Genomic DNA, 26,214 nt, shown 5'->3' on the forward strand with positions numbered 1-26,214 from the left:
ATGGGGGCGCATGGACATGCGTTTTGTTGCATTTTGTGACGCATGCGTTTTTTGGGCGCAAGCGTCAGGGCGCAGAGGACACTGCTTGTTGCATTTTTTTTGCGCTATAAAAATGAACGCATGCGTCACAAAACGCACCGTTTTGCTGCGTTTTGCATGCGTTTTTGCGTGCGTTGTGTGTTGCGTTGCCGACGCAGCACACAACAACGCAAATGTGAACGTAGCCTTACCTCCACCTAGTCAGAGGACGCTGGATTCGCTTCCAAGCTGGCCGGACCCTGCCTGTACCTGTTGTCTGGTGCCCTGGACTGCGGTTGCATGAAGCTACAGTAAACCAGGTAAAGACACTGCAAACCTATGTCCTCGTTCTTCACTGCATTTCTCACCATCTTCACCTATACACCGGGAGCCCTGGGGACCTTCTTCACCTGTGGAAAGTTATACCATCTAGCTTCCGTAACATCAGCTAGACCAGAGGACCCCTTTAAGCAGCGTCGGTCCCTACTGATCGAATACCACAGGTGGTGTCATGAACATAAACTTAAATCAATATCCCTTTTATATGGGCGCCCAGGGCCACGGACTGGGTCGCCACCGTGACACGTCCCCTTAAGTACCGGACCCGGTACTGCGTAACCCCACGGCCCTGGTAGGCGTTCCACAGGCCCTGCTCAATATAATACATAGATAGGGCTTGATCAGATGAGCTTGTTCTTGTTCCTTGTACTGTAAATTTGTGTCATGGCTCACACATGGACAGCACAAGCACCACTTGAAGCTACTGTGTCCATTTTACAAAGGACTACAGTATAAGAAATAGAATACAGCTCTTAGACCCATCCACAATACGGACAAAGATATGAAGCCAATCACACCAGCATTTTACAGACCCTGCTGGCACATGTATTTATGCGGTCATTTGCACCAGGCCGTAGTCACACATTAAACAAGCATGTGCTATAAGTGCTAGTCAACCCTGAGGTTGATATTTAAAGAAGGAAATGTAATATGCTTCATTGTGCTCAGACTTCCTTTTGGCAAGGTTGTTGTATAATGAATAGAGATAAGTGAACATCGTTGGCTCCCTCCTTATTCGGCAAGCTATAGCGCTTACCATAGAAGCTGCATCGGGAACCCGGATGACTGGAGCGCTCCCGATAATCAGCTGTGCGGCGCGGCAGCTGCATGTGTCGCGTCTGTGTGACTGTCACAACACATGCATGGAAAGTGCTATAGCTTGCCGAATAAGGAGGGAGCCGACAATGTTCACTCATCTCTAATAATGATGAAATCCTCACAAATATGGTGCCAGACATTCAGCAAAGCAAATATTAGTTGGAAATAGTCTACTGTCTCTAGCATGGATATCTTTAAACTATAGTACTGCCAAAGGTCACAATGACGCTTGTGTAGGTTGTTAGCTTTAGGCTACGTTCACATGGGCTGCTGAATTTACCTAACAGGTGCATAAGCTGCCTACAGTTACTGTATATGCTCATGGATAAGCTGAGTTTTTCAGTACTTTTTTTTGTGCTGAAAACTCGGCTTATACATGAATCAATTGTCTCAGAAGGCCGATGGGGGGAGGGGGAGCAGCGGATCACAGGAGGCAGGAGCCGGTGGCTGTGGCTGTAACTGTGCCAGCTGCTAAAGAGAAATTAATATTCATTTCTCTAATAGCGAGCACAGTGACACCCACAGCCGCTGGCTTCCAGAAGACATCCTACTCACCTTCCTGTGCTGCATCTCGTTGGTTACAGCACCAGCAGCATTTCCAGCTGAGCGATCATGTGGCCCCACTCATTAAGGTAATGAATATGCACGCCTCTCCACTCCCATAGGTGTGGAGTGAATATTCATTACCTTAATGAGCGGTACCACGTGATCGGTCTGCAGGAAGAGCTGCTTGCGCCAAAACGAACGAGATGCAGCTAGGGCATGCAGGCATGGTAAGTAGGATGTTTTTTTTTAATAGGAAACATGCATACAAGGATAGGCGATAAGGAGCCATGCGTACAAGGACAGCAATGGGGGAGGAATGCATACAAGGACAGGGACTGGGGAGCCATGCATACCAGGACATCGATGGGGGAGCCATGCACAGCAGGACAGGGATGAGGGAACAATGCATACCTGGCTTAGGCCGGCGTCACACTAGCGAGTTTTACGGACGTATGAGCGCATAAAATACGTCCGTAAAACACGCATTACACACGGCCCAATGCTTCTCTATGCCCCCAGCTCCTATCAGCCGTATTTTACTGATCCGTATTATACGGTGTTCTATGGCCGTAGAAAATCGCAGCATGCTGCGTTTGTCACCGTATTGCGCCAAAAATACGCCAATGAAAGTCTATTGGGGCGAGAAAAATACGAATTACACACGGACCAGCAGTGTGACTTGCGAGAAATACGCAGCGGTGTTAGCGAGAAAAGCCGGCAATTCAGTGCGGTGTACAGTAAAATCACACTGACAGCTTACAATAGAACAGGTAGAATAAATGTGTACACATAGAATAGGTATATATATATATATGTACTGTATATGTCATTGAGACACATATATGTATATATATTAATATTTCATCCAGAGCGAGATAGCTTTAAAGCCGGTAATTCAACTGCCAGCTTTTGCTATCTCCTTCCTAAACCCGACATGATATGAGACATGGTTTACATACAGTAAACCATCTCATATCCCCATTTTTTTTGCATGTTCCACACTACTAATGTTAGTAGTGTGTATGTGCAAAATTTTGGCGCTCTAGCTATTAAATTAAAGGGTTAAATGGCGGAAAAAATTGGCGTGGGCTCCCATGCAATTTTCTCCGCCAGAGTAGTAAAGCCAGTGACTAAGGGCAGATATTAATAGCCTGGAGAGGGTCCACGGTTATTGCCCCCCCCCCCCCCCGGCTAAAAACATCTTCCCCCAGCCACCCCAGAAAAGACACATCTGGAAGATGCGCCTATTCTGGCACTTGGCCACTCTCTTCCCACTCCCGTGTAGCGGTGGGATATGGGGTAATGAAGGGTTAATGTCACCTTGCTATTGTAAGGTGACATTAAGCCAGATTAATAATGGAGAGGCGTCAATTATGACACCTATCCATTATTAATCCAATTGTATGAAATGGTTAAAAAACACACACACACATTATTACAAAGTCTTATAATGAAATAAAGACACAGGTTGTTGTAATATTTTATTAGACTCTTAATCCACCTGAAGACCCTCGCTCTGTAACAAAGGAAAAATAAAAAAACAACAATATCTCATACCTTCCGATGATCTGTCACGTCCCACGATGTAAATCCATCTGAAGGGGTTAAATTATTTTACAGGCAGGAGCTCTGCTATAATGCAGCTGTGCTCCTGCCTGTAAAACCCCAGCGAATGAATAGAAAGTAGGTCAATGACTTGTAGTTACCTTCATTCGCGGTGATGTGCCCTCTGCTGGTTGTCCTCATATGACCTCGAGGCTGGGAAAATATTCTGAAAAGTTCCCACGCACGTTCCTACAACAGCTACCACCCACCCCACACAAAACAATCATTGCCGTTTAGTCAACTCCTTAGAGTACATAGGGCCAACAGTACCAAGGAGGGGGCAGAATCTCGGTCATTGGGATTGAACCAGAGATTAAAAAGAAGAGGCTACCCACAAAGAGTCTTACAGTAAGCCAATAAAAGAGTTTGCAGGAATAACATGGAATGAAAAGCTAGCAATCCCATAGGCAGAAGATTTACGGTTTGCTTTAAATATCGTCCTATGGACCATCATATAAGAGCAGCCATACGGAAAAACTGGCATCTTTTAGAGAAGGATAGAGATCTAGCAGAGATAGTGGAAAGAGGTCCATTAATATCTAACAGACGATGCACTAGATTAAGGGACATATTGGTTCGCAATCGGGTGTCTACAGAAAAAAATAATTGGTTGGAACAAAGTGCCCCGAAGGGTAATCATAGGTGCAGACATTGCGCTTATTGTAAATATCACAACACAGGTCAGGTCCTCACTATAGGTACCATTAAACACATAGTTAGCGAATTCATATCTTGTAAGACCAAGCACGTGGTTTACGTGGTATACTGCCCTTGTGGGCGTTTCTACATAGGCAAAACCATACGGTGCATTTATGTGCGATTTCGAGAACATTTTAAATCAATAGTTTCAGGTAAGGGGGTACCCAGACTGATTAGCCATATTCAGGATACTCATGGAGGAGACCCTAATGTTATGAGTAGGCTTGAGCGAAACGGATCGGACAAATTCAAAAGTCGCCGACTTTTGGCAAAGTCGGGTTTCATGAAACCCGACCCTAGTGTGGGATCGGCCATGCGGTCGGCGATCTTCGCGCCAAAGTCGCGTTTCGTATGACGTGCTTGGCGCCATTTTTTCAGCCAATGAAGGAGCGTGGGCAGAGTGATGACATAGGTCTTAGGGGCATGGACGCCTATCGCCATCTTGTCGCTTGTGCGCTGTAGCGATTTGCAATGTGTAACGCCAGCTTTTCTGTTCAGGGACGGAGGAGAGAGAGAGAGAGAGAGAGAGAGAAAAAAAATAGATTAAAAAAAAAAAAATTACCTATTGACTTTGCATTGGGTTTCGTGTTTCGGTCGATCCCTGACTTTTCGCCATAATCGGCCGATTTCACTCGACTCGACTTTTGAGATAGTCGGGTTTCGCGAAACCCAACTCGACCCTAAAAAAGTAAAAGTCGCTCAACCCTAGTTATGAGTTTCGCAGGGATAGAGAAAGTCAGTTTGCCACCCAGGGGAGGTGACCTGCACAATCTTTTGTTAAGAAAAGAAGCCAGATGGATAATGGAGACGAGAGCTATGGGCCCTTTGGGTCTAAATGACCGAGTAGACATGTCCATCTTTCTTTAAAAGGCGTAGAAGAGGTTAATGTGGAAAATTATGTGGTTATATAATCTATATTGCCTGTATTGGTAACATCACTAGGTAAATTTTGTAATAAATTGTATATATTAAAAAGAGGTGAGAGTGACAGAGGTCGTTTATCAACAGTTTATACCGTTAGTGGAGTTATAATGGAGGAGATATGGTCATTAGCTAAGAAGGCGTTAAGTCTGGTGGTAAAAATACAAACCATTATTAAGTTATTGTAATATTAATTGTAATTACCTCTCATGTAGACTGATACATTAAGTTTCATAATGTTGTTTGTATTAGCGTTTGGTGCACAAAGTTGTTTTTAATTTGCTTTTAAGTGCCGCACGTGAAGGGGGCGTGTCGGCGTGGTGGGAGGAAGTGGCGAGAGGAGGGGTTTTGCCTCTGATCGCCTTTTTCACCTGGCATGACGAGCGCTCATTCACTGACCCGTAGAAGCGCCAGGAGGGCGCGAAACGGCCATCGTCAGGCTTGCTGCACTCTTTACACCTGTACCCCCGGCCGTGAAGACTTTTAATCTGTAACAATAAAGATACCTGTCTTGGAAGGATCGGTGAGTGCTGCCTTTCTTTATCTTGATCGGATTTATTAATATATATATATATATATATATGTATATATATATATATATATATATGTGTGTCTTACTGATATATATATATATATATATATATATATATATAGACAGTATATATGTTGTTACGATTTTTTGAGCACATGGATCCATTGTATGTCCGTATGTCGGTTTTGCAAGCCTGCGAGAAAATCTCGCAGTACGGATGCCATACGGATTACATACGGAGGATGCCATGCGCAAAATACGCTGACACACCCTGCCTACGGAGGAGATACGGACCACTATTTTGGGGACTTTTCTGCGTATTACGGCCGTAAATTACGGACCGTATTGTCTTACGCCGAGTGTGACGCCGGCCTTATACTCCAGTCAATAAGTTTTCCCAGTTTTTCGTGGCAAAATTAGGTGGCTCGGCTTATACTCGGGTCGGCCTATACTCGAGTATATACGGTACATACATTAGTGCATGCTGTGATTTTTTTCTATGTGAACCTTAGATCCATGTAGAAAATAACCCATGTGCTGTATCACATAGACTAACATTGTGTGTCGCTTGTTTTCCATATGGAAAATGCACAGACTAAAATTATGTGAACATAGCCTTAGAAAAATCTTATGCTCATTACTATGCATGTGACTCTTGCTCCACTGCCAAGTGCAATTAGGCTGCTCACCAATTTAATTGCCCACATTTTTAGTTTTACTCAGAATAATAAAATAAGTGTAAGCTAACCACCATGGGAGAAGAGAAAAAGCTTTATTGACATGCAGATGTACAACATGAGTCTGCCTTACAAAATTGTGAAAAATCATTTTTTTCAATCCAACAAAGCGAATTAAAACAAAAATACTTTATTGTGACTTCATTAAAATAGTAGCATGGTCATGAAAAATCTAAAGTGAATTCTAATTAATTCCAGCTATTGAGAGGAAATTGTATCGTGGTGTAAGAGTGGTGGACTGTACTGTCACTTTCCTGCCTCTGAAGACACCAATCACACTGTGCTTTGTATTATAATGTGAATGTATCAGTAATGCTTAGTGTATATTGCAGGATAAGATATTGTTTAATGCTTAGTATAAAGTCAGACTAGGAAGTAGTACATAAGGTAATGATGATAGGATAAGACATACTGTAGATAGTGACATTAAGGTATAGTATAGGATGTAGATAGTTAACGGTAAAATAGTATTTTGTAGGGAAGTTCTATCCAGCAACACACAACAGGATGAGAGTTAAAAGTTTGGACTAGCCCAGCGTGGGAGGGACTAGTGCCAGAGAAAGTAGACTATTTCCTTCCGAATAGTAAGATAGGAGATAGAGTTTGGAGAGCGACAACTGTGCAGTGCTGCCAAGGGGTGACCAACAGCTAGAAGAGACTGGATGGAGGAATATCAAGATTCTAGAGAGATACTGATGAGACTGAGAGACCTTCCAGAAGACATTATCAGATAAGACCGAGTTACAAGAAACCCGAGAGATGGCTAGTGCTGAAGGTAAAGGATCTGAAGAGAACTGGGAGCATGAGACTAGTGGGGGTCCAAAATGGTAGATCAAGGACGTTCATAGTGATAGGACACAGAACCGTTGATCGAGTACAGAGAAACTCACTGATGAGGACTTTGAGAAGCTGGGTTGTGGTGACAGAGATGAAATAGATAAGCTGCAGAGTCCTGGAGTAACCTACAGAGGAAGGATATAGAGTGAATGGAAAAGCTTCTTACTGTGAAAGAAACACGCTCTGGACTGAGTACCCTCTATCCCTTGCATATAACTCTTACTAAGTTCAGCATAGTCCCTATGTTTGAACTTTATTAATCTGTGGAATTTGTGGTCCAGGCCAGCCAATACCAACAGGTAAAGGCAGCCTGCACGGGTACAAAGCTCATAACACCAACACCGAGCCAGGACCTATCTTTTCCTGGAAAATGCCAGGGTGACATGGAGCAGCAGCTCGTCCACACCTACCGCCCTTGGTCACGTTATAGTGGACTGGTGGGTATAAGACATTGGTTGTACTGTGGATAAGTGAATCAAATTGGTTTAGGCTGTGAACAAATACACAGAATAAAGCTACCAATTTACAATATTGTGCAAAATATTTAGGCAAGTGTGGAAAAAATTATGCAACGATAGAATGCTTTAAAAATCTGTCAGCAGGTTTTTGCTATGCCAGCTGAGAGCAGCATGAAGTAGGCCAGCACTCTTGTAGTATTAAAGTATGCAGGTGCACATTTCTAGGCCATGACCATTATCAAACTTGTGAAATATGTTGTACGCAGTGTGACATCTTATAATTCACTGAAAAATTTTGGCTAAACTGGAGGACATATTATTTTTAAGACATAACGCTCTTTTTCCTTGAACTGAACATGTTTCTAAAATACTAAATCCACTTACCAGTACTTTGTTGTTTTGCTTGGTAATTGCCACTATACGACCTTCTCCACTTGTTTGATCAGAGTTGCACTGTGTTATTCTAATATCCACAATATCATCAAAGTCACTAAATGGCTGCCACAACTGCAAAAGAAATATTCATCTTTATATTCTCATGTAATGTCATCAGGTAAATAAAAATACAAAAACTGCAAAAAAATAGAAGTGTTAAAGGGAACCTGTCAGCAGGATTGTGCACAGTAACCTACAGACAGTGTCAAGTCTTTGCCGTTATACTGATTACAATGATACCTTGGTTGATTAAATCCATCTTGTGGTTGTTGTTTATCCCCTTTCCGATATCGTGTGTAATAGTACGCCAATGTCGGACTTCCTCCCTTTGATGCAGAGCTCCGCCGCGAGCCCACACCTTGCCCGGCACATGTCAGCTGTTTTGAACAGCTGACATGTGCCCGGAACATCCGCGGGTGTAATTGCTATCCACTTGCGGTTATTAACCCATTAAATGCCGCTGTCAACTTCCGACAGTGACATTTAACATGCGCTCACGGCAATCGCGCCGGAAATCCGCCCACCTGTGATCGCGTGTCACCAATGAGTTGACATGACAACCAGTGGTCTCCTGCAGACCTCTATGATTGTCACTGCCGGATTGCTGTGAGCGCCACCCGGTGGTCAACACTCATAGCAAGGGAATCATTCTGCTACATACAGGCGATCTGATCATCATCTGCATGTAGCAGAGCCGATCGGGTTATGGCAGCTTCTAATCTCCAATGGAGACTATTGAAGCATGCAAAAAAGTAAAAAAAAAATTTTTTAAAAATATAGAAAAAATAAAAAAACATAAAAGTACAAATCACCCCCATTTTGCAGCATTCATAATAAAACAATAAAAAAATAATCAAACGTATACGAATTTGGCCGCATTCAGAATCACCTGATCTATCAATAAAAAAAAGGATTAACCTGATTGATAAACAGCGTGGCGAGAAAAAAAGTAAAAAACACCAGAATTACATTTTTTTGGTCGCCGCGACATTGCATTAAAATGCAATAACGGGTGATCAAAAGATCGTACCCCCACCAAAATGGTATTATTAAAAATTTCAGCTCATTGCGGAAAAAATAAGGCCTCATCCACCCCGATATCACGAAAAATGGAGATGCTATGGGTCTTGGAAAATTTCGCAATTTTTCTTCTTTTTTTTTTAGAAAAGTTTTAAAAAATTTTTCACCAATTAGAAAAAAAAGAACCTAGATATGTTTAGTGTCTGTGGACTCTTAATGACCTGGAAAATCATAATGGCAGATCAGTTTTAGCATTTAATGAACATAGTTAAAAAGCAAAACAAAAAACAACTGTGGGATTGCACTTTTTTTTGCAATTTCACCGCACTTTGAATTTTGCTCCCATTTTCCAGTACACGAAATGTTAAAACCAATGGTGTTGTTGAAACGTACAACTTGTTCCGCAAAAAACAAGCCCCCACATAGCCATATTGACAAAAAAAAAAGTTATGGCTCTGGGAAGAAGTGGAGCAATTTTTTGTTAATCATTATAATTTACTGAGATAATGACTTTTAAGTTTTCATTGGCTATAAACCATAATCATCAACATTGAGGCTGCCGTCACACTAGCAGTATTTGGTCAGTATTTTACATCAGTATTTGTAGCCAAAACCAGGAGTGGGTGATAAATGCAGAAGTGGTGCATATGTTTCTATTATACTTTTCCTCTGTTTGTTCCGCTCCTGGTTTTGGCTACAAATACTGATGTAAAATACTGACCAAATACTGATAGTGTGACGGCAGCCTAACAGAAATAAACAGTTGAAATAGATCACTCTGTTTGTAATGACTCTACATAATATATGAGTTTCACTTTTTGTATTGAAGAACTGAAATAAATTAACTTTTTGATGATATTCTAATTTTGTAAGAAGCACCTGTAGTATATGTCGACTTCAGCAAAGCATTTGATAAAGTATTTCATACTATCCTTATTGGAAAAAAACTTTCATTTGTATTATTAAAATACCGTTAGGACCTATTACTAATAAATCAGGATATCCGAGGGTCGTACAAAATATGAAGTCAGGTAAGTATCATAAAGTTATCAATCAAAATTATAAGAAATTTTCTAAGGGAATATAAAGTGTCTTACGTTTAGTGTGTTCGAGAGAGAGATTTTCCAGATCCAACGCTCAAGTCTCCATTCTTTTCAATGGGGTTCGGGTACAGTTCTGGTACCTGAACCAAACTTTGGACTACAGTTAGGGTCAGGTACCAGAACCCGAACTACCACGGATCTACTCATCCCTAGATTCTAACATGAGAAGCATGGCTAAGACCATTCAGAACTGCAAAAGTAAACACCTTTACTGAGAAATAGATTAAAACATATAAAAAATACAGTACAAGAAATCGGTGCAAGGTTTTGGACCAAAAGGAAAAATGGGTAGGGCAGTTACAGGTCCCAAAGGATGACACACTGCATATGGGCATGCATGAAGAAATGATTAGTAAGTAAGTGAAGTGCATATAAATAAAAAGAAGGTGCAATTATAAAGGCGAGTGATACCAGCAATAATGATAAGGTACAACTATATACATAGTGGTGCCAGCTACAGTGGGGGAAAAAAGTATTTAGTCAGCCACCAATTGTGCAAGGATGAGAGAGGCCTGTAATTGACATTTGGCAAGATTTATTTTGCAAATTATGGTGGAAAATAAGTATTTGGTCCCCTAAAAACATGCAAGATTTCTGGCTCACACAGACCTGCAGGCTCCTCTGTCCTCCACTTGTTACCTGTAGTAATGGCACCTGTTTGAACTTGTTATCAGTATAAACGACACCTGTCCACAACCTCAAACAGTCACACTCCAAACTCCACTATGGTGAAGACCAAAGAGCTGTCAAAGGACACCAGAAACACAATTGTAGCCCTGCACCAGGCTGGGAAGACTGAATCTGCAATAGGAAAGCAGCTTGGTGTGATGAAATCATCTGTGGGAGCAATAATAAGAAAATGGAAAACATACAAGACTACTGATAATCTCCCTCGATCTGGGGCTCCACGCAAGATCTCACCCCGTGGGGTCAAAATAATCACAAGATCGGTGAGCAAATATCCCAGAAATACACAGGGGGGACATAGTGAATGACCTGCATAGAGCTGGGACCACTGTAACAAAGGCCTACCATAAGTAACACACTACGCCGTCAGGGACTCAGATCTTGCAGTGCCAGAAGTGTCCCCTTGCTTAAGGCTGTACATGTCCGGGCCCGTCTGAAGTTTGCTAGAGAACATTTGGATTATTCAGAAGAGTATTGGGAGAATGTCATATGGTCTGATGAAACCAAAGTAGAACTCTTTTCTAGAAACAAAACTCGTCGTGTTTGGAGGAGACAGAATGCTGAGTTGCATCCAAAGTACACCATAGCTACTGTGAAGCATGGGGGTGGCAACATCTTGCTTTGCAGCTGTTTCTCCGCAAAGGGACCAGGATGACTGATCCATGTACATAAAAGAATGAATGGGGCCATGTATCATGAGATTTTGAGTGCAAACCTCCTTCCATCAGTAAGAGCATTGAAGATGAAACGTGGATGGGTCTTTCAGCATAATGATCCCATGCACACCACCATTGCAATGAAGGAGTAGCTTTGTCAGAAGCATATGAAGGTCCTGGAGTGGCCTAACCAGTCTCCAGATCTCAACCCCATAGAAAACCTTTGGAGGGAGTTGAAAGTCTGTGTTGCCCAGCGACAGGCCCAAAACATCACTGCTCTAGAGGAGATCTGTATGGCCAACATGCCACCAACAGTGTATGCCCACCTTGTGAAGACTTACAGAAAACTTTTGACCTCTGTCATTGCCAACAAAGGATATATAGCAAAATATTGAGATGAACTTTTGTTAATGATCAAATACTTATTTTCCACCATAATTTTTACTGTGCAATGTCCAATGTCCACTGTCGAAGTGGTCCGATCTTTCAGCCCCTCCAGTACTATCTCCACCCCACACTACCTTAATTTAAAATTTTGTTAATTTTGTTATAAATAAAAACTTTTTTTTAATAAAAAGCTTTCTTGTCTTTCATTTATTTAATGATAAGGTCCAATACTTGGGTAAAACAAGGTCCAATACTTTGGGTAAAACAAAGTCCAATACTTTGGGTAAAACAAGGTCCAATACTTAGGGTAACAAGATCCAAGACAAAGCTATCAAACTATCAAATCCTGCCAGTTTACTCTTCCTTGAGGTGAAACAAATTATTCAGAAAATTTGTCCCTCATTCATGAAACTGCCACAGGACTTCGAAAATTAAGATTATGATAATCATTCAAGGAGGTTTCAACAAAGTTGTCATCCATGGCAATCTGTTCCTTGCATATTATGAAATTGTGCAGGACCACGCAACATTTCACCATTTCATCCACAGTTTCAGTCTTCAGATTAATAGCGGTCAAGTGAACTTGCCATTTGGATGTTAGAATTCCAAAAGCACACTCGACCATTCTTCATGCTCGTGTTAAGCTGTAATTGAAAACTCTTTTTGTTGGCATCAATCTTCTACTTACGTAGGGTTTCTGCAGGTGTTCCGAGAGTAGGAAAGCTTCATCTCCAACACATACAAATGGCATTGGTGGCCCAGAGGTTTCAGGAAGCGGTATTGGTGGTGGAAATTGGAAGGTGTTTCCATAGAAATGACACCCCATTGCAGATACTTTAAAAATTTGAGCATCATTGGAGCAGCCATAGGACCCAATATCGACCGCTATAAACTTGTATTATGCATCTGCAATGGCCATGAGAATGATAGAGAAATATTTCTTGTAGTTTAAATATTCAAAGCCAGATGCAGCAGGTTTGATGATAAGAATATGTTTCCCGTCCTCTGCACCCAAGCAATTGGGAAACTGACACATTTTTCGGAAGTTTTCTGCAATGTCCAACCAACTCTCTGTTGTGGAATGTGGGATAAATAACAATCCCCAATATGGTGGAAAGCCGAGTCTGAATTGAAAATGGAGTGAGGAAAGGGATTCGCCAGTTGCAAGAAATCTGTTAAAAAAGGAAAGGCAATAATTAATACAAACTACCAGCAACAACAACATTACATAAGTTATAAGTCCGCTTTAAGGCCGGCGTCACACACAGCGTAAAACAATACGGTCCGTATATTACGGCCGTAATACGCTGAAAAGTCCCCAAAATAGTGGTCCGTAGCTCCTCCGTAGGCAGGGTGTGTCAGCGTATTTTGCGCATGGCATCCTCCGTATGTAATCCGTATGGCATCCGTACTGCGTGGTTTTCTCGCAGGCTTGCAAATCCGACATACGGCAATACAAGGGATCCATGTGTTAAAAAAAAAATATATATCTATATACTGTCTATATATATATATATATATGTCATTAGACACATATATGTATATATATTTTAACTTCAAACAGCGCTAGATAGGTTTAAAGCCGGTAATTCAATTACCGGCTTTTGCTCTCTCCTTCCTAAACCCGACATGATATGAGACATGGTTTACATACAGTAAACCATGTCTTCTCTCCATTTTTTTTTGCATATTCCACACTACTAATGTTAGTAGTGTGTATATGCAAAATTTGGCCATTCTATCTGCTAAATTAAAGGGTTAAATGGCAGAAAAAATTGGCGTGGGCTCCCGCGCAATTTTCTCCACCAGAGTAGTGAAGCCAGTGACTGAGGGCAGATATTAATAGCCTGGATAGGGGCCATGGTTATTGGCCCCCCCCTGGCTAAAAACATTTGCCCCCAGCCACCCCAGAAAAGGCACATCTGGAAGATGCGCCTATTCTGGCACTTAGCCACTCTCTTCTCATTCCCGTGTAGCGGTGGGATATGGGGTAATGAAGGGTTAATGCCACCTTGCTATTGTAAGGTGACATTAAGCCAAATTAATAATGGAGAGGCGTCAATTATGACACCTATCCATTATTAATCCAATACTAGGAAAGGGTTAAAAAAATACACAAAAACATTATTAAAAATTATTTTAATGAAATAAAAACAAAGGTTGTTGTAATATTTTATTGAACGCCCATTCCAATCACTGAAGACCCTCGTTCTGTAACAAAAAGAACATAATAAACCAACAATATCCTTACCTTTCGCAGATATGTATAGTCCAACGATGTAAATCCATCTGAAGGGGTTAAAATATTTTGCAGCCACGAGCTTTGCTAATGCAATGTTGTTCGTGGCTGCAAAACTCCAGGGAATGAAGGTAAAGTAGGTCAATGACCTATATTTACCTTCATTTGCGGTGAGGCGCCCTCTGCTGGTTGTTCCTAGATCGTGGGAACTTTCCTAGAAAGCTCCCAGGCTCGAGTTCATATGAGGACAACCAGCAGAGGGCGCCTCTTATGAACTCGAGCCTGGGAGCTTTCTAGGAAAGTTCCCACGATCTAGGAACAACCAGCAGAGGGCGCCTCACCGCAAATGAAGGTAAATATAGGTCATTGACCTATTTTACCTTCATTCTCCGGGGTTTTGCAGCAAGGAGCATCGCTGCATTAGCAGAACTCCTTGCTGCAAAATATTTTAACTCCTTCAGATGGATTTACATCGTTGGACTTTACAGATCTTTGGAAGGTAAGGATATTGTTGGGTTTTTTTTTGTTTTGTTACAGAACGAGGGTCTTCAGTGATTGGAATGGGCGTTCAATAAAATATTACGACAACCTTTGTTTTTATTTCATTAAAATAATTTTTAATAATGTGTTTGTGTTTTTTTTAACCCTTTACTACTATTGGATTAATAATGGATAGGTGTCATAATTGACACCTCTCCATTATTAATTTGGCTTAATGTCACCTTACAATATCAAGGTGGCAATAACCCTTCATTACCCCATATCCCACCGCTACATGGGAATGGGAAGAGAGTGGCCAAGTGCCAGAATAGGCGCATCTTCCAGATGTGCCTTTTCTGGGGTGGCTGGGGGCAGATGTTTTTAGCCGGGGGGGGGGGGGGGGCAATAACCGTGGACCCTCTCCAGGCTATTAATATCTGCCCTCAGTCACTGGCTTTACTACTCTGGCGGAGAAAATTGCGCGGGAGCCCACGCCAATTTTTTCCGCCATTTAACCCTTTAATTTAGTAGATCGAACGGCCAAATTTTGCATATACACACTACTAACATTAGTAGTGTGGAATATGCAAAAAAAAGGGGAAGAAGACATGGTTTACTGTATGTAAACCATGTCTCAAATCATGTCGGGTTTAGGAAGGAGAGAGCAAAAGCCGGTAATTGAATTACCGGCTTTAAAGCTGTCTAGCGCTGGAAAAAATATTAATATATATATATATATATATATATATATATATGTGTCTCACTGACATATATATATAAATATATATATATACCTATTCTATGTGTACACATTTATTCTACCTATTCTACTGGAAGCTGTCAGTGTGATTTTACTGTACACCGCAATGAATTACCGGCTTTTCTCGCTAACACCGCTGCGTATTTCTCGCAAGTCACACTGCTGGTCTGTGTGTGATCCGTATTTTTCAGGCTTCCATAGACTTTCATTGGCGTATTTCTTGCGCAGTACGGTGACAAACGCAGCATGCTGCGATTTTCTACGGCCATAGAAAGCCGTATAATACGGATCCGTAAAATACGGCAGATAGGAGCAGGGGCATAGAGAATAATTGTGCCGTATGTTTTGCGAGTTTTACGGACGTAGTTTCTGCGCTCTTACATCCGTAAAACTCGCAAGTGTGACGCCGGCCTAAGGGGGAGATACAATAAAAATGGCTTACCGTAGAGTCACAATCAGAAGCTCCGCCAGTGAAACTGAGAAGTGGCAATACGTGTCATTTCTCTGGATGATGTGTCCAATACATTCCACCAAAAAATCGAAGTTCTCCACTTTCATGCGAATGTAGTTACCAAACTTCTCGCATTATGAGTTGTCTCTCGCTCCTTTTACAGAACAATCGCTTCCAACCGATTCACCTCAAAAGTGAAATCCACATAAATCTTCATAATGTTTGCCATCACACCTGCCATCTTTGCCACTTGCGCTACAGCCTGTTAAAGATGGGCTGTAGAAACACTGTATATGTAGGTTTTCATTAGGCAATAACGCTTGGGAGCCTCCCATGGATATTTTTAAAAAACAGATTTGTCGTAAAATGGATAAAAGAACAGAAGAAATGGATGGAAAACTGATGCAACGGATCCGTTTTGCCAGATCGGCTAGTCGGATCCGGTGAAAAATTGGATCCTTCGCATCAGTTTTTCACAATCTACGATGGATCCGTCGAGCCAACAGATTGCGACTGACGGCAAAAAAATGATGCGTGAAAGGGGCATAAGCAACGTTCCAGTAATTTAGAGTAAATACATGCCTTTGTTGCAGAAAAACAATTTCCTGTTTTTTTAGAAATTCCCTGCTGATTTTTTTTATGACAATGAGTCACAACTGCAGCAGGGCTCGCACTGCACTTAAAGCTTTGTTGCTTTCTCTCTCCCCGCCTGTCACCAGCCTCCAGGCACTGACTAACAGATCGCTATTTTCTGAGAGAACTGCCTCCCGCACCTGAGATTTCGTGTACCTGCTGTCATTCCCTGAGATAGCGCATGAACAGATCTATGGCCCAGCTATAATAACATCATCAGGACCTTACTATGCATGTTCTGCCCAATGGGAATTACGACGCATGTGTAAGATCTCAGGTGATGGGACTTGTCAGTCAGAGGCAGAAGAGCTGTAAGTGCATTGCCCATTTTGATACACATTACCATAAAAATTTAACAGCAAAGGGGTGCAATTATTCTACATTACATCAACTTTACTTATATGACATTAGATTGGAGTAGAAACCCTGCTGGCAGGTTCCCTTTAAAGAGTTATTTGTCTTGCTCCCCCACCTTCAGGTGAACACTTACCTCACTGTCTGCCTCTTTCCAAATGATGCCGCAACACCTTGAAACTCTAAGCAGCAAATCTTTACAACCTTTTTGTGTGCTTTTGACGGAAAAAGTCTCTGTGCCAAAGTCTGGATCCAGTTTCTCTAAATCAACTAGATATTTCATTTTGATGAGGGGAACACAAAGTGTGCATGCACGCATCTTCTTTAGGGAATTTTGAACATTCCTACGTAATCTCTTGCGGGAGAAGAAGTTCAAGTTCACAATGCTTTGCCGTAGACTTTGTGGGACGCAGTGCTTGTAGCTATACAAACAAGAACAAAATATTATTAGAAGACTATGAAAAGCCAGGTTTCATAAGATGATGACAGTTGCTGAAGCTTACAAAGTTTTGATATTTAGACAATCAAAACATACTGCTGACTAGCTTCAGTAGAGCAGACAAAGTGTTAGGCTATGTGAACACATTGCAGATTTGCAGCGTTTTTTTCTGTGCGGAATTGCACTAAAGCAATGTTAATCAATGGGAATCCATTATTGGTGTGCACATGCTGTGGAAAATTCCATCCTGATTTGCAGCGTTTTATTTTCCGCAGCAAGTCAACTCTGCAGCCAAATCGCAAGTGTAAAAATGTTTGCTGATTTGCTGTGGATTTGCGTGCCCAAAACGCTGCAGAAAGGAAATGATGTCAGAAGGAGGAAGAGTGTGTGGGCGGAGAATATGTGTGTGGGCAGAGAATATGTGTGAGCAGAGAATATGTGCGTGTCTGTTTGTGTCTGTCCGTGCATGTCTCTGTGTCTGTCTGCAGGTGTCTGTGTCTGTCTGTGGGTGTGTGTGTGTGTGTGAGTCCGTCTGTGGGTGTTTGTGTGTGCATCTGTCTGTGGGTGTCTGTGTTTGTCTGCGGCTGTGTGTGTGTTTCGGTCTGCGGATGTTTGTGTGTGCATCTGTCTGTGGGTGTCTGTGGGTGTATATGTGTCTGTCTGTGGGTGTCTGTGTGTGTGTACCCAGGCGTTGTCTGATGGGACCACTACTCCCATCCGGCTATGTCTGCTGTCACATATAATAGTGACAGCATGAGCCGATGATGGGAGAGTATTCCCATCATCCAGCGCCTCTGTTCAATTGTAAAAAAAAATTAAAACATTTACATCTCTGCTCACTGTTATCTGCTGCCTACCATCCTGCAACCTTTCCCTTTAATGGTACAAACATCTCTGCTCGCTGTTATCTGCTGCCTACCATCTTGCAACCTTGCCTTTAATGTACCTGCTGAATGTTTGCTAAATTCATTTTTTCATCTATGCTGGGGTCACAGGACATATTATCGTGTTCAAGGTGTTAGAGCATATGGTTGCAGCCAGGCTAAGTGCCTTTGATCATGTAACCTCCCCTGGGGTGTTGACCAATTGCTAATTTATCCCAAATAAGGACCCACAATCCCTCTCACCTGATCCTTTACTCAGTCCTACTGTATAAATTTGGTAGACTCTTAAGGGGTGCACGCGTGTGGGGTCAGGCACACGCATTCCTGCAGCAAAGCATTTCACAGCTAAGCATAAAGACACCGCAGTTATTTCAACAGCAGTTAGTCACGACAGGAGTCAGGACCCCACTCTATGATCTGTCTCTTTTGGGTATGTCTGCTGAGTAAGCACTTCTTATTACTTGGATCTAGCTTTTCTACTAACCCATCTTACTTCTTCACCATGTTTACATATGCCCTTACAGTGTTTGCTCCACTAATCTTCTCTCTCCTTCACTATCACAAACCCCAGCACTCTCTAACCTAATAATCATCTCCCCTTCCCTCTTACCTCCCCACCTGTCCGCCTCTGCTGACCTGCTCCTCAATCTCAAATCGGTCCTAATAAAACATAAAACAAGTCAGCCACTCTCTTACTCCCACCTGCTCTCCCTTTCTCTGCTTTTCCTCACTGCTGGAGACATATCTACCAAACCGGGATCCCCACAGCTCATACCTCCCACTACTACCCCCTCCTATCGCTCCCTATCTAATATGAACTACCACAATCTTTCCAACATAAAACCCATGCCCCTGACGCCAACCTCCCTGCTCCCTCTCTCTGGAGCACTCTGGAATGCCCGCTCAATCTGCAATAAGCTTCACGTGATTAACAACCTTTTTCTCTCTCGCAATCTTGCCTTCCTTGGCCTCACAGAAACATGGCTAACACCCTCTGACACCCCTGCTACGCTGTGTTACGGAGGCCTCCACTTCACTCACACCCCTCGACCCGGCAACAAACATGGTGGAGGAGTGGGTCTTCTCCTTTCTTCTAACTGTACCTTTAACCCAATCCCAACTCTACCTTCCCTTATCCTCCCCTCTTTTGAAGTCCATTCTGTCCGCATCTACTCTCCCTCAAACCTCCAAGTGGCCATCATATACCGACCTCCTGGCCCGGCCACTCCCTTTATTGACCAATTCTCCACCTGGCTTCTTCACATTCTCTCTGCTGACATTCCCACCATCATCATGGGTGACTTCAACATCCCCATTGATACTCTTCAGTCAACAGCCTCCAAACTTCTGTCCCTTACCTCATCCTTTGGACTTACTCAGTGGTCCTCCGCAGCCACCCACACAGACGGACATACATTAGACCTGATATTCACCCGTCTCTGCTCTCTATCTAACTTCTCCACCTCCCCTCTCCCTCTATCCGACCACCATCTGCTCACCTTCTCATCCCTGTCCTCCTCACCGGTCATCCATGTCCAGCAAAATGCGCACCCCCGCAGAAACCTTGCACACCTAGACACCCACACACTCTCTGACTCTATCCTACCACTGGCATCCATATTCTCACTCCACAACACAGACACTGCCACTGCTTTCTACAATGCCACTCTTGCATCAGCTATTGACACAGTTGCCCCTCTCGTTCATGGCAGAGTGCGACGTATCAATAGACAACCTTGGCACAATAACACCACTAAAATGATCTGGCAAGTGTCCAGGGTTGCGGAGCAGTGTTGGAAGAAAACACACCTGCAAGACGACTTCACTGCATTCAAACAGGCAACACTCACTTTTAAATCTGCTCTCACCTCTGCTAAACAGGTCTACTTCACAACCCTCGTATCTTCCCTAACCCACAACCCCAAACAGTTATTCAAAACCTTTAACTCCCTCCTCCGCCCCCCACTGTCCCCTCCAAACTCCCTCATCTCTGCTGAGGACTTTGCCACACACTTTAAAAATAAGATCAACCAGACAGGGCAAGTCTTCATTGTTCAACCACCACAACCCCTTTGTATACTAGACCAATGCCCAAACCCATAACCTCCCTATCCAAAATCACTGAAGGGGGGCTTAATTATCTCCTCTCCAAATCGCACCTCACCACCTGTGCGTTCGACCCCATCCCATCCCACCTCCTCCCCATCCTCACCACCACACTTATCCCATCCCTAACCCACCTCTTCAACCTATCACTATCTTCTGGCACCTTCCCTTCTGCTTTCAAAAACATGCCACAATCACGCCTATCCTTAAAAAGCCAACCCTCGAACCAACTGCTATGTCCAGCTATCGCCCAATATCACTGCTCCCATTCGCTTCCAAACTCCTGGAGCAGCACATCCACTCTGAACTTTCCTCCCACCTCTCATCTAACTTGCTCTTTGACAATCTACAATCTGGTTTCCGCCCCATCACTCAACTGAGACAGCCCTGACCAAAATCACTAATGACCTACTTACCGCGAAAGCTAATGGACAATACTCTGTACTCCTCCTTCTAGACCTGTCCTCTGCTTTCGACACAGTTGACCACTGCCTCTTACTACAGATCCTCTCCTCCTTTGGCATCAAAGACCTCGCCCTATCCTGGATCTACTCGTACCTTTCCAACCGCACATTCAGTGTCTCCCACTCCCACATTACCTCCTCATCCCACCCTCTCTCTGTTGGCGTCCCCCAAGGCTCTGTTCTAGGACCCCTACTCTTCTCAATCTATACACTTGGCTTGGGACTACTCATAAAGTCCCATGGATTCCAGTACCACCTCTATGCTGATGACACTCAGATCTACCTCTCTGGCACAGACGTCACCGCTCTGCTGTCCAGAATCCCAGAGTGCCTATCAGCCATATCCTCCTTCCTCTCCTCTCACTTCCTCAAACTCAATGTGGACAAATCTGAACTCATCATCTTTCTTCCATCCCATAGATCTTCCTTACCTGACCTATCTATTGCAATCAATGACATCATGCTTTCCCCCGTACCGGAAGTCCGCTGCCTCAGAGTAACCTTCGACTCTGCCCTGTCCGTCCTTTCCTCAACCATAAATCGACTAAAATGCTTGTGCATGCCCTCATCATCTCTCGCCTTGACTACTGCAACATCCTTTTCTGCGGCCTCCCTGCTAACACCCTTGCACCTCTCCAGTCCATCCTTAACTCTGCTGCCTGACTAATTCATCTCTCTCCTCACTACTCCTCTGCTTCCCCCTCTGCAAATCTCTTCACTGACTCCCATTCACTCAGCGTATCCAGTTCAAATTACTAATACTGACCTACAAAGCCATCCACAACCTGTCTCCTCCATATATCTCTGAACTAATCTCCCAATATTTTCCCTCATGTGATCTCCGGTCCTCCCAAGACCTCCTTCTCTCCTCCAGACTTATTAGCTCCTCATCCAACCGCCTCCAAGACTTCTCCCGAATATCCCCCATCCTTTGGAATTCTTTGCCCCAACACGTCCGACTATCAACCACATTCAGATCCTTCAGACAGAACCTGAAAACACATCTCTTCAGGAAAGCCTACAGCCTGCACTGACCCCACTGCCTCCTCATCACTACTGAAGCTACCGCCTCACCAACACCGGAGCTCCTGCAACCCTCAACCTACTGTCTCCTTCCCCATAATCCTGTAGAATGTAAGCCCGCAAGGGCAGGGTCCTCGCCCCTCTGTATCAGTCTGTCATTGTTAGTTTGTTTACTGTAAGTGATATCTGTAACTTGTATGTAACCCCTTCTCATGTACAGCACCATGGAATCAATGGTGCTATATAAATAAATAATAATAACATATTTACATAAACAATACATACTCACCAAACATCTAATCCCCGACGCCCCATCTCCTGCAAGCAATCAAAAATCATAAACCAACATATACTTACCTTTCCGCCATTGTCCGTTTAATAACGAGTGTCCCATGACAATTTCACATGTAGAACAGTCACATCGGGAGATGTGACCGCTCTACACAGCCTCCGGCGATACACTGACAGGAGGTAATCCCTCCCGCAGTGTATCACTGAGTTGCCACAAGAGATTACCGGTGTTCATCAGCTGATCAGCTCCGGTGCTCTCAATTGCGGCACTACTGCGAGAGAAAATTCTCACGCAGCGGTGCCGTGACAGCACTGGAGCTTATGAACTCCGGTGAACTCTCAATGACACTGTCAGTGTATCGCCAGAGGCCAGGTAAAGCAGTCACATCTCGCAATGTGACTGTTCTACACATGAGATCGTCGTGGGACACTCGGTAATGGACAACGTCAGACAGGGAGTATATGTTGGTTTATTATTTTATTTTTGTTGCAGGAGATAAGGGTGTTCAGTAAGTATGGTAAATAAAGATTCAATAAAGGAGTCTGTGTGATTGTTTCAAATAAAGGACTTTATTCTGGCTGTGTCTTTATTTACCATGTAAGTATGGAGTTAGTAATGGATAGGAGTCTTATACACGCCTCTCCATTACTAATCTGTGGGCTTGATGTCATCTGACAATATGAACCCCACTTGCCACCGCTAACGGGCAAGTGGGAAGAGCAAAGCTAAATGCCAGAATTGGTGCATCTATAAGATGCGTCATTTCTTGGACGGCTAAGAGCTGATGTTTTTAGCCTGGATGGTTCCGCAGCATGTTCATTCTTTGTGCGGATTCCGCAGCAGTTTACACCTGCTCCATAATAGGAATCCGCAGATGTAAAACCCCAGGTGGAATCCATACAAAAAAGGCATAAAATCCAAGGTAAATCCGCAGTAAATCCACAGGTATAACGCAGTTAAACATGCGGATTTCTCAAAACAGGTGCGGAAAAATCCGCAGAGGTTCCATCTATGTGTGCATATACCCTAAGAATAAAAGATGCAATAGTTTGGTGACAAAGGACTATCAATAGTATAAGAAGTAGGAAGTTGGTGCCCTACCATTGTAGAAGCCTTCATTTACACATCTGTGTTGCTATCCTAGTAATGTTCTTTTTTTGTGGACACCACAGTGACCCATCGACTTTCACTGATGAATACACACATCAGTTTTGAAAATACTGTATATTGTTTCCATCCACGAATCTCAGAGCATTTCTTGTTCTCATTGGTTTTGCAGATCAGACTTGGCCATCAGTCTATTGTGATCCGTGAGCAAGGATATAGCTTGGAAGACATGCTTTATACTTCAGAGATCCATCCTAGTATCATCCATTTTTAGCTAACACATTGTTAAAAGTCATTGGATAAAAATGTTCAGACCTGCTTCACTGAAGAAAGATTGAAAAGATCTGAGAAAAAATGGTCTGTTTCTCAAAGGTGGTAACACTCACACACGTGCGTGACTCTAGCTTAAGGGTATGTGCCCAGGATGCCTTTTAAACTTGGGTGAACTTGGCGAGTTTCTCAAGCAGGAGACACTTCAGGACATTCTAGCATTTTTTTTTCTGAAGCATCTTTTGTGTTGTTTTTTTCAGTCATTTGCAGGGTGTTTTTCCAACAATTTTGGCCACCATAATTTTTTTTTTTAAATTGTGTGGGGGGTTTTTACATCTTTTTTTCTGGCACTTTTTGGTTGTTGTTTTCAACTATATTGAATGATAAAGAAACCACTATCAGTTTTTTTTTTAAGCAAAAGCAGTGGCAAAAATCTCCAAAAGACATCCGTGCGACTTTCAGACATCTTTTGAACATTTCTATTGACTTTTATTATAAAGTACAGTGTTTTCTGTGTGGAAAACAACAGAAGAATGTATATTTTACTTGTTTGACATGTTTGTTAAAAAACAATCAAAAGCCTGAAGATATGAGCAGCAAGTAATGTTTAAATAGAAATGCATATGTCCATTCTGTTGAGGTTTCTGCAGCAAACTTCGCCTGGAAAAAAGATTGTGTGCACATACTCTAAGAAGTCAGTTTCGGTTACGTTGACTTTATCAAATTTAAAGACGAAGCTTTGCTAGATATTTCCTAAATGTGGCACATCTTTAGATATTACACTTGTGTCTATAGCTGTATTTCCACTTTTTAACCAAATGGCTTACAAGAGCAAGAATTGTGAAGTTTTAAAAGTTGTAATTCATAAAGCCGCGTGCATTATGTCACCCACTTTTTTAAATAGGCAAACGTGGTGTAAAACTGCAACTTTTTTGCACAAAACAATATCCAATAAAGTTTGGCACATATTGCGAGCTTGCATATTTTGGCCAAAATATCAACTTATATCTCACATATTTTTTAATTTTTGCAGGCTTTAGCAAGGCCCTATAAAGTTGGTGGGGAAAGTGGCCCATGGCCACAATTCCCATTTAAAGGGACACTGTCACCTGAATTTGGAGGGAACAATCTTCAGCCATGGAGGCGGGGTTTTTGGGATTTTGATTCGCCCTTTCCTTACCCGCTGGCTGCATGCTGGCTGCAGTATTGGATTGAAGTTCATTCTCTGTCCTCCATAGTACATGCCTGTGCAAGGCAAGATTGCTTTGTGCAGGTATGTACTACGGAGGACAGAGAATGAAATTCAATCCAATATTGCAGCCAGCATGCAGCCAGCGGGTAAGGAAAGGGTGGATCAAAAACCCCAAAACCCCACCTTCATGGCTGAAGATTGTTCCCTCCAAATTCAGGTGACAGTGTCCCTTTAAACTTTCAGGTAAGGGTTGGGTGTGTCAGTGTTGGTTTGCAAGCAGCAGAACAGGAGGCTCTGTATACGTATGTCTGTGGGAGGCTGAACACACTCCAGAGCCAGAGAGAACAAAGCCATTACCGCACCCAAGCGTTAGACAGTGGTGCAGTCGCCCACAGCAATGGACTGATATGGACAATCTGGCTGCAAACTGGATGATAACGGTTAGATTTTTTTTTTAGTAAGTGTGAGGTGTCGAGTTCCCACCGCTGCACAGGGGGAATCTCGAACCACCTCCGCTGCGGTCTCCCATTCTTCTCCAACCGCAGTGGAGCCTGCTCAGTGGAGACATCGGTCCCAGCATCTGGCTCAGGCAGATACTTTGCACTTGGTTACTGCTGCCCTTCCAGGCTCAACCATTGTAGCCAGTACTGGTCAGCAGCGAGCAGACGCTTCTGGGACTAAGTTCTGCTTTTCTTCTTCTGAGCATGCCCAAGGGAAGACCTCTTATTGGAGGTTGGGGGTCACATGCTCAGGTCCTGTAGCAGCTCCTATTGGTCCACTAGGAACGTCCTGAAGAAGCTGCAACTATTAAAGGTTTGCATGGCTGCACGGCCATGCTCTAGTATCATTTGTTTATGGCTAATGCCAGTGGATGCTCTACCACTCTGGTTACATGTGGTGTGTCTAGATCGGGGACTGTACACTCAGGCAGGCAGCTAGCATCAGTGGGGACAATTAGCCGCTTGGCTTAGCATTTGGTTCCTTCATGTGTGCGGTTAGCACAGAAGAGTTCCAGAGCAAGCACAACCCTAGTTAAGGTATTACTCTCTGAGTATCTTGCGACTCTGTGAAGCAACAGAGCTCGCTACTATTTCACACGGGGTGAAGTCGAACCCACGTGTGAGTTCAGTGTCCATCCACCATTACATAGCAGCAGGTACCATCTCTGCACGGTGGACCCGGGGCTGCGAACGCACCTCCTATCTATCCCTTTATTTGGTGCGTTCCGCTAGCCCTAACAGTAAGTTGGCAAAATAAAGACGTTTAAGTTGAACTATCTTGGGTCACTGCCTCATTACCACAGTAACGTGAAAGCCGCTGCTTTGCAAGGAGCAGCTGCCTATGTGGATCCTAATGCACAGGACATCACCATACAAGTACCAAAAGCAAGATGACTTAAATGAATGGTCTTTGTCACGTCACTGACTTCATGGACTCTGTTCGGCGTATAACTGATGTTAATTAGTGATGGGTGAGCACTAAAATGCTCGGGTGTTCGACCCGACCAAAGAGCCCAATGTAAGTCCATGGGAAACTCCAGCATTTTTCTGGCTGCCCCACGGCAGTCTGCAGAGAGATTAGAAATGGGAACAGTGCTCAAATGACATGGAAACAGCATGGGGAAGACCCCTGGAAGCATTTCTGACTTTCAAGTCACTGCTGTAAACAATGTTGTCTGAGTCTTATGCCACGTTTACAGACTCACAATATAACGTACAAAA

At 43.1% G+C, this 26,214-nt stretch overlaps 1 protein-coding gene across 1 annotated transcript in view; it reads right to left on the reverse strand.

Annotated features, from left to right (window-relative positions):
- JAK3 (Janus kinase 3) overlaps positions 1–26,214 on the reverse strand; it is a 475,730-nt gene that overhangs the window by 363,233 nt on the left and 86,283 nt on the right. The window contains exons 6-7 of the mRNA XM_069767767.1: positions 16,853–17,138; positions 7,896–8,018 (exon numbers count right to left, since the gene is read on the reverse strand). Coding sequence (XP_069623868.1) covers positions 7,896–8,018; positions 16,853–17,138 — 409 coding nt within the window. The remainder of the gene's footprint in view (positions 1–7,895; positions 8,019–16,852; positions 17,139–26,214) is intronic.

Source organism: Ranitomeya imitator, chromosome 1 (genome assembly GCF_032444005.1).
Source record: "Ranitomeya imitator isolate aRanImi1 chromosome 1, aRanImi1.pri, whole genome shotgun sequence".
Classification (NCBI taxonomy): Eukaryota; Metazoa; Chordata; class Amphibia; order Anura; family Dendrobatidae; genus Ranitomeya; species Ranitomeya imitator.